General features: G+C 39.3%; 1 protein-coding gene across 1 annotated transcript in view; it reads left to right on the top strand.

Moving 5' to 3' along the window:
* Window positions 1-15,899, top strand: part of LOC308123895 (phospholipid-transporting ATPase ABCA1) — a 163,111-nt gene that overhangs the window by 111,772 nt on the left and 35,440 nt on the right. The window contains 4 exon segments of the mRNA XM_080486620.1: window positions 4,142-4,319; window positions 5,399-5,514; window positions 6,930-7,074; window positions 14,705-14,828. Of these exon segments, the coding sequence (XP_080342746.1) occupies window positions 4,142-4,319; window positions 5,399-5,514; window positions 6,930-7,074; window positions 14,705-14,828 (563 nt within the window).

Below are 15,899 nucleotides of genomic sequence, written 5' to 3'. Positions count from 1 at the left end.
AGTTTCATGAATTCACTGGGAATAGTCTTGTAATTGTGAGTTGCAATATTCTACCTGGTTTCATCTGGGACAATGTTCAAGTTGTGATACATAAGTAAACAATCAAAACAGCAAGAAAAACACGGATTGTGAGGCAGACAGAATCCTTCAGACAAGAACGATGCATCTTTTGCACAAAAGTCCATCAGTTGGTTTATTCTCATCCTAGAATACTAGAATAGATTGTTTTAACTACTAGAAGGCATATAATACAATATTACCCTTGTGTTTTTTTTATTTTGTTTGAGATGGCTCACTGCCATCAAATTCAAATTTCATGAAGGCATTTCTTGAAGACCTTCCTGAAGCGACCTCTAAGAAATGCTGGAAACCCTTTTCTGATCTCTGACTGGCTCAGACCTTACAGTGAAGCCAAATGCTGGTGGACACTCACTTTAACAGAATGACCATTCAAAATAAAAAGTAATGAGCAGTGTCCCAGCTTCACTTTATATTTTGGAACATGAACTATGGTTTTCTTTGGCTTGTCCAGTATAATTCTAACATTCTTAGAGAAAGCAACGCCCTGGAAACCCCCTTGTGTATTCTACCATCCCCGAGGAGGTCCAAGACCCTGGGCTGTGAACCACTAGTCCAGCATATGTACAAATGTAAAATTCCCAGAATTATCTATTTTTTGTCCTCAAGTTAATTTACTATCTGCGTCTCTCGTCTGATTGCTAACTTTCATTTCCTTGCTGCCAATCAAAGTACATTTTGTGGACTGATGGATTTTTTTCTCTCTCCTAAATTACCATGAAATAACAAAAACCACATTAATTTACCAAAAGCCAAAAAGTGTCTCAGAAACCATCTCAAAAGTATTTGACATCTAAAGGAATCTGAGTATCAAATATAAGGTTCCGAATGAGAAGAGAAGCCATTGTGGGACTGCTAATTTCGATCATAATTCTCCCATAAAGACTCTTCTAAAGTGACACTACCCTCCAGTACGATTCATGACTAATTTCAATGCAGGTGATGTCACGAGTCACAAAACAAGGAAAGGGGTGTGCAGGTGAGAAGAAGGTCAATGTTCACACCCACTCAATTTGCCACTTCGTTCTCATAAGGTCTTTAGTGCTTCAGCTGATCAGCCATCAAAAATGGTGCCCTCTAATTTCCTCTATCATCTTCGGAAACGTCAGCTTTGGCAGCATTTCATTACCGAAAGATACACATTGCGTTTTAATTGCTGGAGAATATCAATTTGGCAACTCACAGAAACGTCTCCTCTCACTGCCCCCTTGAATTTGATGTGTGAGTTATTTGCAATCAGCGAATTGAAAGCTCTTCAAAAACACCCCAGCTAAAATTCATATGTTCGGCAGCCAAATTAATTAGGGACAACACAGTCAACATCAAACGTCTTCCACATTCCCTATATTTCATGATTCAAACAATAATGGCCCAAATGTTGTCCACTGCACTTGAGATTCAATACTCATCTCATACTTCCAGCCCGTCCTGATAAAAAAAAAATGGTAAAAAACCTCGAGGAAAGCAGAACACATTACTGAACTCCCCCTGCTCATCTTTCTTGGGTTTCCATTATTAGTTAATTAGCGGATTGCTTGTTCTTTTTTTTTTCCACAGCAATTAGCCACCTTCAAGCGTTCAGGGTTAGATCGTTCACAGCTTTGTCCCCTACATTACCTCTCCACCCAAACATGGTGCGCGGCCCTCGAAAAAGCTGGAGGAATGTGGGCTGGCAACCCACCGCTGTCAATGATTCCATATTTATGTGTTCTAATTGCGCCTGGTTGGCGATGATAAATACAGCCATGTAGCTGCGCGGGTTAGCTTATTTAATATGGTAATTACGCAGTGGGATGTCTTGTGAAACATTATCAAAGGCCAAGGGTGAAGAAATATGGGTGGTGAAGGCCAAACTAGTCGAATCTAATGCTAATTGAGGAGACGTGATGGAGGACATTTTCAAAGGTACGGTCTCATGAAGGAACATGTACAACAGTGAAGTAAGAATCACTCTGTATGAGGAGAAAGAAGCAAATTGCCTCAGTGATGAAAACTACTAAATGTACGGCCCGTTCTAGAGCATTGATTGCTTGGTGATGTAGTTATTAACACTCTTGACTCACAGTGATAAGACCCCAGTTTGATTCCAGGCTCAGCGCCTTTCTTCTTAATGTGTGAATGTTGAGGGTTATTTCTGATGGACTTTTGAACTCTTCCTTTTGCCTGTTGTCAGCTGGGATTGGCTCCATCGAGTCACAACTGCGGCTCGGACAAAGGCAGTACAGTACTGATGGTTATACTTCGACTATGTGTAAAATAGTCCTGCGTGCCCTTTATACATGATGAGTTATGTTAAATATGTCACCATTTCTTGCTCATTTCTTTGCTACTGCACATGTGCACCACAGCAGTATTAAATAGTTCTGCACATGCACGAGAAGATGGACAATAATAATGGCGGCCTCCAGAGTGACTTGACTCCCATTCCAGATTCTCCTGGGACTAGACCGAAGTTATGAAATGCAGTGTCTAGCGCGATATAGAAAGTTAAGTTGCCAAGGAACCACAATGATTTCAAACCATGTTTTGCTTTGTTTCGGTATGGTATGAATTTTTATTTTGAACATATAAATATAACAAAGAAAGAGAGTAAACCTTACGATGAATAAAACCAAAAAAGAAACAACAAAAGAAACAACAAACTCCACTTAATCTACATTTGCATGAATGTAAACAACAGTTTAAGTCCTATGTTTAAGGCCTGCTGTGATTTGAAGCACACACACAACAGTACTTATTTACTCGTGTAATAACAGTAGTTTAGATGTATGTGATATCCCAAAATGTTGCCTCAAGAATATTTATGTGGTGTCTGGCTCATTTCCTCGTATTAAAAATGCCAACTAAAAACATGTTTGCTCTCGGAAAATCTTTAGTGGGACAACATTCTCCACGCCCGTTGCCCACAGCTCTGTGAGGAGTCTGGCATCTCTCGCCTTCTCCTTTATGATGCCATTGTGTTGATGGCCTTGTGAATATTGGCAGAAGGGGTAAAAGCGAATGTTATGGTATATAGTAGTGCCTAGTACCCACTGGAACGGAAAATCAGGTCCGCCAGTATTCCCCATGAAATACATAGAAACGCAGTGAATATCACAAAAGAACTTTAATCAGTTTCATTGGAAGCGTGGGACCCTTTAATTTAGATTTCAGTTTAACTGGAGGTCTGTGTTTCATAAAGACTTTCTATGTGTTGTGTGTTTCTCATGCAGCATTTCATGGGGCCAATTTAATCCAGAGCAGCAATTGCAATTTTATATATATTGTAATTAAAACTTGTTTGTTGTTTACATTAAAAGGGGCCATACTAGAGCTCAAACTTATCATGAGGGAATATGATGTAAATATCACTCCTTCCCAAGTTTTCTGTTACACGTTTTCCCGATGGGGTAATAGTACTACAAGGTATCGATACCAGCCTATAAACAAAACATCAGTCCTGCATGATTCCTGGAGTATTATGTTTTCAGTGCGATCATCAGTTGTGCGGAAATGTTTTTTAAATAAACTCCAAATAATACATCTTACTTTAAGTTTATTTCATATATATATATATATATAAAGAACTTTATCTTCTTGAAATGATTTTTGATTTTTAGGATCAAGGAATTTTAAGATTTTAGCAAGGGACCATTTATTATTTAAGAAAGAAGAAAGCGAAAGGTGCTATTTGATGCCGTGTAAAGTTTACTACTGGTTGTTCAGAGTTTAAAATGTTGAGTTTAAGAATGAGTTTTCACTAAGTGTCATTTCACACTGGTTTGACAGCTCCGTTTAGATAAACCTACACACTGTCACTCTGTCCCAGGCTTCCTTATCTGCAGCTGCAAGGTCATGACGCAGATGTCAAATTACAACAAGACGATGCCGTATGTTAGCAGAATCAGTTGTTGTTGTTGTTTTTTTCTCAGAAGCTGGCCGAACAGACGAAGCGCAATTTGAAAGAAATTATTATAAAAGTTGTTTGAAGGTTATTTCTAAAGAGGAACTAAATATGTTCTTAGTTACAGTCTCATGTGCTCTCTTCAACTCTGAGTTTTCCGTGTTCTCTCTTCAATCTCAGGGCCTCAACCTCCACCGACGTGGTCGTGTCCATCTGTGTCATCTTTGCCATGTCCTTCATCCCTGCCAGCTTTGTCCTTTTCCTCATCCAAGAGAGGGTGAACAAAGCCAAGCATCTGCAATTTGTCAGTGGAGTGAACCCAGCTGTCTACTGGTTGGCTAATTTTGCCTGGGACATAGTAAGTAGCCGCTTCATCCGGATGCCCTTACTGCCCTGAAATGGCAAACCCAATATGGTCAACATTCACGGGAGCTCCAGTTGCATTATTATATCCACATTTTCAGTTGTTTTTTTTTTTCCCCCCATTCTGAAGAATTTATTTTCACCTAAGGCTATATGTTAAAAAATATAAAGCCTATCTCCTGTAATTAATAATATGGCTTTGACGCTGCTGCCCACCGGTAGAGGCTTCATCTGCGCAACAGTTATTGACTGAGGCGTAATTATCGACCGCAGCCTCCCCCGCTGGTTAGGCTCAACAGGCTTACCGGCAGTTTCCCTTAGGCGCAGTGCAAGTAAACATTTCAACAGCTACCTTTAGTAAAGAAATGTCATCAGGACACTCATCATTACGTTGGATAAATGCTATCTGAGTGCAAGACAAATGCACCTGCGCAGCCAGAATAATGATTCAAGCCTGAAGCCTCATGCTAGATCACAATAGGAACGTTACAGAGAATCCAGGTAGAGGGCTCTTTAATATCTCTGTATGATGTTTTTTTTTTTTTGAATATGAATAAGTATGCATCATTTCAGCCCAACTGTCTGTTTGCTTCATCTTTAATATTTTACTTATTCACCAAAGGAATATTAATCAAGTGTTTGATGTTTAATAATGGCATCATCAATTATTTAGGTTTAGCTCTTTGGGAGTGAAAGAAAAGTTACTCGGAAAAGCTTCTTTTTTTTTTTTTTCAATCTCGAAAAAGCTTTGAATGATTATGGGCCTCTCGCCCTCCTGCAGTTCAATGTGTCACTGAGCGACCATTTCCTTCAAACAGAAGAGAATCAGACGCGTCGGGCATTCACTGAATTAATTAGAAAATTAAAGCTCAATACATTTGAGTGCTAATTAAAAAGTCATCCACAGACTTCATAATTACATGTCCCTTCAGTTTGTCTTCACAAAAAAGAACGTCAAAAGCATTTTCATGTAGCTGTAAATGGCCCAAAGTGCAATTTGTTAACCGCGTACAGACGACTCCTCCTGATGAAGAAAACTGCTTATTTTCTTTGTTTTTCTTTGTGTTTTGACAGTGTAACTACATCGTGCCCTGCTTGATTGTGATTGTGATCTTCCTCTGCTTTCAACAAAAGGCATACGTTTCCCCACAAAACCTTCCTGCCTTGATATTGTTGCTTATTTTATATGGGTAAGTAAAAAAGCTAAATCTTCCACCGTTCACCTTGAATTTCTTCCTGAAAAGGTTTTTTTTTATATATATATATATATATATATATATATATATATATATATACATTTGAAATTGCAGCAAATGATGTAGATACAGTTTTGTTCTAAGGTTACATTTTAATTGGGTTCATAGATTAACTATTTTGGTAGCCTTGGTTTTCCATAGTTTTTTCTACTGCACTGTATTCACACATTACAGCATTGGAACGGCACTGTTTTATATTTAATACTCGCGTCTTTAGTATAATTACATTCAGTATGCCAGAATTGTTTTTTATTTTTGTTTTGTTTTTTCAATGCTTTAGAATTGCCAAAAGAATGAAGCAACCTGCGTAAAAATGATTTGCTTTGGCAACCCCTGTAGAAGGAATTAGCCAAATGTACTCCATTGTTGCAGACTTGCGGATAAACTCATGGTTATTTTCTTTCTTTGTTTTTTTTAAAGAAAATAATGTTAAGTGTGTTACACTCCGGTGAATCGGTGAATTAGAACTAATACTTTTTAAGCACAGTGCGCTAAAGTTCCGCTTTCTTGTCATTGTTTTGTTTTCAAGATATACTTTAATAAATCTAAAAGTTATAGTAATAACATGTAATGCATTAACAATCCTGTCAGCAATGACATAGCAGTATTCCACCTTTAGGGGTATAGAAAAATGATAGAAAAAACCTTTTGAAATATCTGGATTCAAAATGCCAAGTTTAATAACCTGCAATGATGTCATAAAGCAAATTGTATACATAATTCTTGAACAAAAGCCTGTGATGCAGACTGTTTAATTAAATAGCAATTCCATTATACATTGTTGTTTATAAGTGCTTTTTAAAATGTATTGTGGATGTGTTTCTCTGTGACGGTTTCCTCCTCTGAAAAATTCACATCTTATCTAAGGCATACAGTAATTGTCAATATAGCAGTATTCCTCAGTGGATGTTAGTATTACTTCAACAGAACAAAATGTGCTCAAAGGTCATGTTAAGGGGAGAGGTTGGTGCTGCTGGATGCACAGGACAATCATCGTGACAACAGTGCCTCACTTCATCTACTTCTCATGCTGAATTTGAACCGCTGACTGCCAAGTGTGGGTGGCATTTATTCCTTGATGCTTTTATGGGTCACTTACTGGAAATTCAAATGATCAGAAGAGGCTGGTGGTGCCATGAAGCGGTACAGCTGACCTAGTAATCAGCATACATGAATAGGAAATAGCATGGATTCAGTAACACTTGAACATGATATCTGCCTCTCCTGTTAACCCTGACTGTGGGTTTGATGAGTGTGGGCCACGTTTTGTAATCCTAACTTGTTATAGTTTTGCTTCAATAGAATCAGGGTTTTTTTTTTGTCTCTCATCCGTGTTTTGCTTTCTTTAGCTGGGCCATCACCCCCATGATGTACCCTGCCTCCTTCATCTTCAACGTGCCCAGCACAGCTTACGTAATACTGACTTCCATCAACCTCTTCATCGGCATGAACGGCAGCATGGCCACCTTCGTCATGGAGCTCATTGATGACGAGGTAAGTAGCGGCCCCACACACTTGCACACGAATATGAAGGATACATACATAGAACGCCACACTTGCACTGTGGCTCAGTTGGGGATTGGTATGTCCTCCAATCCCTGTGTTCTTATCAGCCATCTCACCCTGTGCATATGTCAAAGTATCTTTGGGCAAAACAGTGATCTCCAAGTTGATTTAAATGGTCTAACACCTCGCATGGAAGTCCTCACCATTGCCATGTTAGTGGTTTGATGGGTGAAAGTTTGTTGTTACACAACAAACTACTGTATAAGTCCATTTGAAGTCCATTAAATTTCACAAGGCAACTGCCACATGTAATGCGATGCAGTTTTTTTTCCCACACTCTGCCCAGAAAAGGCAACATATTGGAAAATTGAAACATTTTCACTTGTCTTTGTGACGCAAAACGGATTAGCGAAGGACTCCTAGATAATTTCGGATTGTACACATGTACCCGAAGAAATGTGTTTGCGTGTGCACCATTCGAACACAACAGAAGTCACAAGTCCTTGTATAAGACCAGGCAAGAGCGCTCCGACTCTTATAGCTGCATCAGAATGGTTTTCATGGGGAAAGTGTAGCTGGAGATGGCTAATTGACTTGAATCATAGATAAACGCTCTGTGTTTTCACACCAAAGGCTTCCACGCGTGTGTGGGTGGAGTGTGTACCCACCTGGTATAACTTTTAATATATTTCCTTTATCCTCTCAAGGATTTTTCAAAGGAGTTATTTTCCCTATTCTCTTTAATGTTTAATCGTTTGTTGAGAATTGGGTCTTCGGAGAACTTTCCTCATCCATCTTTTAGCAAGTGTTCATTTTAACTGCAAGCTGCTTCAGTCTCCCGGGAATCAAAAGACAAAGACACCAAAAATGAGCTAAATAAGAAATGGAGAGCAGGAGAGGGGAGAGGGGATTGCTGACTGTCAGTCATTCGACTTTTGATTAGAATTTAAATCAATTTCATGAAAATATATAAATTAATAGCCTGTCTGAAGTGCAGGTTTTGTGCAGCAGTCAGCGCTCTCGGTAGCAGGACCTCGGTGCCTCACAGGTGACGATCCTGAGGAAAATGATCCATTTCTTCTCGATGTCTTCTTCATTTGCTCTCCTAAATAGATCTGTCTATTTAGATTTTTAGACTTTTGAATTATTCGCATGAATAGCTCACATCAGCCGCTCTCGGATTTTTCGGGCACCTCGTATTTTTAGCCTGGTGCCGATCAGCCACCCGTCAGCAGCACGTCACCATGACAGTCTGCTTATGCATCTGATGCTTCATCAGGACGTCTCCCGCAGCCCTCGTGTGACACTTCAGACGCGCCGTTATGTTGTCGGAGGGACTTTGCATCTGCATAGTCTGTCCGCTCCGACTCGGATGTTTCCTGTGGCGCAGCGCGGCGATGGCATGGGACGATTCCTGTCTCCTAACGAGGCTGACTCACTTGCATTGTGAATTCATTATGAGCAGCGTTCATTAACAATTTGTACTTTTCAGTTGGCACGTCTCAGCCCTTCACAAGTGGCTGTTGCCATTTTGTTGTCTCTGCATTCTCTTTATTTATTGATACAGTGTTAGTGGAGCACATTACTCATAAAGGGCGCCGTTGTTGATAATTTAATGGACAGCGTGTTGCCCACTGGCAGTGTAAAGGGACGGATTTACAGCGCACTCCTCTTGTTCAAGGCATTAGCAACAGCGATAGTGTGTCTCTCAGGCTTGACAGGGACATGGGTCTGTGATAATTCTGCTAATCTGGCTTGATTTAACTGCTGATAGGGAGAGCCTGATGGGTCAGCATCAGTCAACAAATGCAACAACTCGCCGGGTCTCCATGTCCCCGCTTGCAGAGCTGCTATCTCCACAGAACAGGCTTTTTGCAAAATAGCTAAAGTGAATGTGACAGTGCCCCGATGTGCTCCAGTTCACCAGAAAAGGTAGATCCCACACATGACAGCTCAATCCAGTCGTCTCGTTTTGTAGCTTTCAAAGCTTTGCCTCATCATTTTTTGACTCCTCTGCGGTGGCATTAGTTAAACACTGTCGCTCAGAAGCAAAGCTACAGGCTTCAGTCTGTTCCCTGTTTTCAGGCACAGGGTGAATCTAGATCCCTTTTGGGCATAGCACCATTTTTCCAACAGAGGGATTAAGAAAGAAAAAGTAGCAGGGAGTGAAAGCAGAGCTGGGGTGTTACAGACTTTGTGCCCTAGTTTTGTCTTGAGACCAATGGAAGATTTTCCTCCCCTCAGGACTGCCCAACTCCCCGTGGACTGCATCAATCCCAGCCTGCCTCGTATGCTCAAAGCAGTGTCTGAGTCAATACTTCCACCACGTGCCACTCTGAGATAACCACAAGCACACATAGATCAGCCACGATAAAGATATAGGTGTGGCAGGTACTACTTAGCTCGTGTAATGTAATTGGAGTGCATTGTGTCAAAATCTGAATGATTTATTGACAAACTGTTTAAAAGAGAAGCAGTTTTATACACTTCATTCTTTCAGCCTGAATTTTTTTTTTTTAATCACTTGCACAGTCTGTCAACCAAACAGATCTTTAACAGAAGCCCTTGCTGTACAACACAGCCTACACAAGCTCAAAAACCCATGAATATCATCTACAGAAAAAATAAAAACCCACTATAGCGTTCGAGCCATATATTGTGTCTGCTTCTATTGTGAACCACAGCATTATGAATGAAGCTGTGCTATGGGAATAAGCCCAGGACGCGATATGGGTCAGATAGGCGCAGCACGACTATACCACCTTCAAAACCATGTGAGAATGATTTATGGGCAAGAGGCAACAACGTAAGGGGGAAAATTGTCCAGCATTTCATCATCCCCGACTAAGAAGCTCTTAGATCTCCTTGATGAACACCCAGACCAGAGAAGATGTGTTATTTCACGTATTGATCTCAAATTAGGTCTCACTTTCTTTGCATTCCTATGCCAGACAGACGGGCTGTTTGCGGCCAAGGTCATAGCTGCAGTTTATCGAGACTTTCTTATCCAAGGTCAGGCTTAATGTTGAATGTAAAGAGCAGTGGTGCCTTCAGGAAATGGCAACATATGCCTCTCTGCATGTGATTAGATGGACATCAGCAACAGGGTAATAAACTAGACATCAAATGGTTAGTAACAATAGTGTTATCATCATTATTGCTTACAGTGGACAAGAAAATAAATGTATGCTTCTTTCTATATTCAACTGAAAAATACTGCCAACAAATATATTTGAGAGTAAACACTGTCAGGAAATGTTATTCGAAACCATCTTCCTAAATTTGACTATTCATTTCTTTCTCAAGGTGTAAAGAAATCATGATAAACGACGATTTAAAGATGCACTATGTGCGATTATTTTACTCTACAGGCATGATTTACAACATTTGCTGCTTAGAGCCGTTAGCTGTGGAATATGATTGCAGCTCTATCTTCCCTTTTGTCCTCGAGCAAATGTATAAATGTAGATAAAAGGAGTGATGACTTATTGTTGAGCACATTGCCGGACATCTGAAGGTTTCCTTTGACATCATGATCAGTGAGGCCTTTTCATCATAGACGCAAAACTGCCGGAGAGAAACTAGGCCAGTGACCACCAACTCGTACAAAGAAAAGAAAGAAAAAAAAGAAATCATCTCACAAATTCATCTGCCCACTTTTGATCTTGAGCATCACTGTGTGTTTTGCTGCAAAGGAAGAAAATTAAGTTTATCTGCTTTCTTCTCTTTGACCTGCATATCCTTGTGTGACATATTACAAATATTACTACGCTGTATGAATACTTAAAAATACAAGATTCACATAAATCCATTCAAATCAGTGATTGATTTTTTTTCCCTGCATAAATGTTTATTTTAGTCTATTCAAAAATGGTTAGAAAGCAAATCTTTGGCTTGCAACAAAAGCTATAGTCAGTACAGTCAGATGTTCTGTCTTGTTTGTGATCATATTCCTCCATTTATGTCACAACAGAGGCAGCCTGTTCCCAAAACAACACATATCTATTACATTACCACGCGTTAGTGGGAGTTTATACCTCATCTCCAACATTGTCCCTTTGGTCTGTTTCATATCATTGTGCAGTACTGGAAGCAAACTTATGTTTGACTTTTTTGAGTGAGTTTCACTGCAGCAGAAGTTGGTCGAAGGCATTCAGGGAAACATGCTGAAAAAAGAGATCAATACATATTATGTATTTACACTTTAGCTTAGCGTGAGAGCAGCCAACACCTTTTAGTGACAAAACTAACTCCAGAAACCGATGAAGAGAAGTCACTTCAACTGTGTGGCAAATTATAATCTTGTAAATGCACTTGATTTATAGAATTTAAATATTGAACCCATAAATTCCTGCTCTCACATTTGAATATCTGTTATACATATTGACAATTTGAGAGTGGTTGCCCCCTTAGAACTGCCATCGTATGATTTAACCGCCTCCCGAGTGTTTTACTGACGACCGCGGTGCATTAAAAGTGAATTAGGTTACATTGGTCCCTGATGTTTGGAACAATGCGACAAGATAAACACATTTGTCTCCTGAGGGAGAAATGTCTATTGTGTTGCATCAGCTCTTCAGGGGTTAAAGAATATTTATTATAATAATCATAATATTTATTTACTATAATATTAGCTCTTTTTAGGAGACTGTCTGAATGTCTCCTTTAAATTAGTCTATCCACAGGGAATCTGCTCCAGCTCCAGAGACAAGGTTATCTAACTCGCTGTTTGTTTCATTCTCATCCCTTCTTTGCATAATGTTTTCCCCATCTTTTGTTGATGAAATTTTCCAATAAATATACAGAACAATGGTTGTTTTCTGTGGCACTTCATCTATTCTTTTTTGATGTGGAGAAGGTGCACACGGATTTATTTATTTTTATATATATATATATATATATATATATATATATATATATATATATATATGTAAATGATAATAACCTGAGAGTTCAGGTGCACAAACTAAATAACCTTAACCAATGGGAAGGGATAAAATGGATCCTGTGTTTTCTCCCTGTCTCAGAGCTTCACTGAAATCCACTTCATAAACATACAATTTACATGATATCATGCAGTATATATATGTTATCGAGAAGATAGAGGTGATGCACACTTTATGCAAACTCACCTATAAAAAAACTGGTTTAGCATAACAGAAGTGCAGCATCAGATACACGCCACAAAAGGCATAACCCAGTTAAATTATCTGCTTGCAATCCAGAACTTAAATGAAAAGGAATAAAGGAATCGGCACAGTACATAGATATGCATAAATATGACCAGAATGAGGTTTAATTTACTTTAGGTTAAGGATGTGTAACTCTGTGAAGCCTTCAGAAAATTCTATGCAACTAAATATTATTGTCTTTATTTTATTTGCACACAAGACTCATTTGAAAAAGGTACAACAGCCAAAGTCATACAAAGAAAATAAATAAATGTCTATTGCAGATAAAATAGCTAAAACAAGTTAAGCCTCGACAAAAAAGTGGATCCTACACCACATAGTTTATATATGATGACAAGAAACGTACATATATGTTTATTGTCATTTAGCCATATAGCACAATAATGTTAATGCATTTTGATCAGTCCTCATCCATTTGGGATGTTTGTTTGTTTTGTTTTTTCTCTTTTACCATCTTTACAATGGTGAATAAATTGGCAATATTCATAACTTGTCACATTTGGACTTTGAATGACATTTGTAACAATCGTCTTTTCAGACGTCCACCAAACACACCTGACTGAAATACTGTATATTGAAAACTTGTCACTTTCTTTTCCAGGAAGGAGAGACTCATAACAATTAATGCACTCATCATTTTTGCCAATAAAAAGCCGAGTCACTGAAGCTGAATTCACAGAGCTGTTACACGTCCATGAATAAATTTTGCCACAATAACGGCCATTATCTTGAAATCCTGCGCACAGCCTTAACAACTCGCGGCCCCCACCCAGCCTAATCTTTACCCGGGCTTGCCCGAAAACAGAAATGATGAATTTATAGTTTTCCTCCCTGTGTACAAAAGCTTTGAAGACTATGCTGCAATGAAGCAGAATGCATAATGCATGAACTTGGTTTTTGAACACTACGCTGCGCCAAACCTCATAATATTTTGTCTCCCCTCCTTCAGCGTTTTCCCTCGTCTCACCCCTTTCTCACTTACTGTACTTCCTCCCTTATCAAAGCAGGTTTATTCCAGCCTTGTTCATCGCATCCTCAGTTAATTACTCATTGCCTTTGTGCTTTACTAGGCCACCGTTGAAACTGTTGGCCATGAGGGGAGGAAGGCAAGTAAGGGACGACATAGTTCTGTGACAAAGATGAGACGTAGGCAGGAAATGTCCCGTTAAGATAAAACTTGCTTATGTTGTATCTCTGGTAAAACAGTGAAAGAATTTTTGGGTTTTTTTTGCCTTTGGTTGTTGCATACATTATCAGAAGAAGAAAAAAAGGCACACACATAGTCTGTGCTGTTTTTTGAACTGTCTGACTTGTAAGTTATGTGTACACTGCTGTAGGCAAATGTGGCTCAAAACGGACTTTTTTGCCACATCCAATTATTTTTTTTAATCCAGCCAAGGCCACTTTCATATGTGGTCCAAAATGCAATTAATGCCCTTTATTTTATTATCAGAACCTGTATTTATGCTGAACGATCTCGTAGCATTCATGTGCTCTGGCTTCTATGCCTTCTTGTTTCTGTGCCGGAGGACAAAGACAAATAACAGTAGACTATAGAGTTATAGAAGCAGGTGATAGCTGAACTGCTACTGCCAGATGGAGCATGAGTGTAGTGGCCATATTGGATGAGGACTCTCTTCGCCTCAGGTGCCTTTGCCTCTATTGAGGGAGTCTTGATACCATCAAAATATTAACTCACTGAACTTTTCAACCTACTTTCATGTTGTTTGGTTATGATCCACAATGCTTTTGTACATTTAAATTGTTGCCTTTCACTCAAAATACTTTATGCAAATAGTAACGACAGTGGTTATGTTTCCTGTTCAAGTCGCAACATGGCTTGTTATACATGTAAGATGAATGTGGCACTGTTCACATAATGTATGTATGATTATAGTGGCATTCACATTATAATGTGAATAAACCCCCCGATATGATCATATGAACACATGTGCCACCTCAAAGATTGTGCATCGTGCTTCATAATATTTGCTAAAATCCAGCATGGAGGAGCCGAATGAGCTTTGATGCAGGGTGCCAATTAGAGACCCCCAACACAACTGTGCTCAGTGTGCAAAATGAAATGGTGAAGTCGCTTACGCACCATCGATCTCACAACTCACCTATCCGGTCCTGCTGATTCAATACGACAAGTCAACATAATGGGCTTGTGCTATACCTAATTCCCAGTCAGTTTCAGATATCCAAAGCCTCTTGTTTATATTTGTGTGTGTGTGTGTGTGTGTGTGTGTGTGTGTGTGTGTGTGTGTGTGTGTGTGTGTGTGTGTGTGTGTGTGTGTGTGTGTGTGTGTGTGTGTGTGTGTGTGTGTGTGTGTGTGTGTGTGTGTGTGTGTGTGTGTGTGTGTGTGTGTGTGTGTGTGTGTGTGTGTGTGTGTGTGTGTGTGTGTGTACATTCTCCTTATCAGGATGTCTCCCGCATCAACGACATCGTGAAGCAGGTGCTGCTGATCTTCCCACATTTCTGTTTGGGCCGCGGGCTGATTGACATGGCAAAGAACCAGGCGATGGCCACGCTCTTCAGCAGCTTTGGTGAGAAGCACACAGTCACATTTATGGTGCAAAGAGACGACGCAAGGATAATCATTGGAAGGAAGAAAATCACATTTTAAGATTTCAGATGTATTATTCAAATTTCCAGCAACCAAAAGTATAAAGATCTGACGGAGGAACAAGATGAAAACTTGTAAAACTCCTTTGATGAGATTATTTCTTTCAACCGCTATAAAAAGACAATGCTGAGGGATTACTTACTACACGGGTTTCCAGGCACTGTAGTCCATAAAAAGAGACTTGAAAAGCTTAGTACATATTCATCATTGTGTGTGTGTCCTTGTAATACACTTTACACATGTGCCAAGATTTCACATCGATGATATTTTGTATCAGTACTTAGATAAGACATTGCATTAGTTATGCAATGTTAGATTTTTACAGAAATCAACAAACAACCGACTGTAAAACTGTTTAATAATGTTGCCTTAAAACTCTTGTTTTGCTTTTTGTGAATCACTTCATGTTTTCTCATAATCCGAATGATAGTGAAAAACCTTCAAAGATATTTGAAAACCTATATATATATATATATATATATATATATATATATATATATATATATATATATATAAAGACATGCCTACATTAATTCCCGAACATTTAACCAAAATCAGATTATATGTGCTGTATCAGAATTTCACTCTCACTGTGAGAGAGTTGGCATATGTCTGCTTTACTCGGATTTTAAAGTATATTTGTTTGATGTGTTGTGTCCGGTCTCTAGTGAAGCAGCTTTAATTACTGTGAGAGGGAAATAGATTTTATCTTTTCCCTGTGTTAGAAATAATTCAGCAGAAAAGGGACTGCATCGACCAGACGGGCGGGCGGGGGGGTGGGGGGTGGGGGGGATAGATCTTCTTATCCCCCTGGCAAATCACACTGCTTTTATTACAGCCCTCAACATATATGAATCTGGAGACACATTACAGTGTTTGCCTTTTGGCTGAGGCGCAGAGCTGTGAGTGGTGCTATTCAAGTGTTGGCTCCCTTAAATGGGTGATCAGAAGTAAAGTAATCGCTGGCTTAATTTTGCAACGTTCCATATCA

This window comes from Lipophrys pholis, assembly GCF_963383615.2.
Source record: "Lipophrys pholis genome assembly, chromosome: 18".
Lineage (NCBI taxonomy): Eukaryota > Metazoa > Chordata > Actinopteri > Blenniiformes > Blenniidae > Lipophrys > Lipophrys pholis.
Note: the sequence above shows the minus strand (reverse complement) of the source record. Positions and strands in the feature narration are given on the sequence as shown.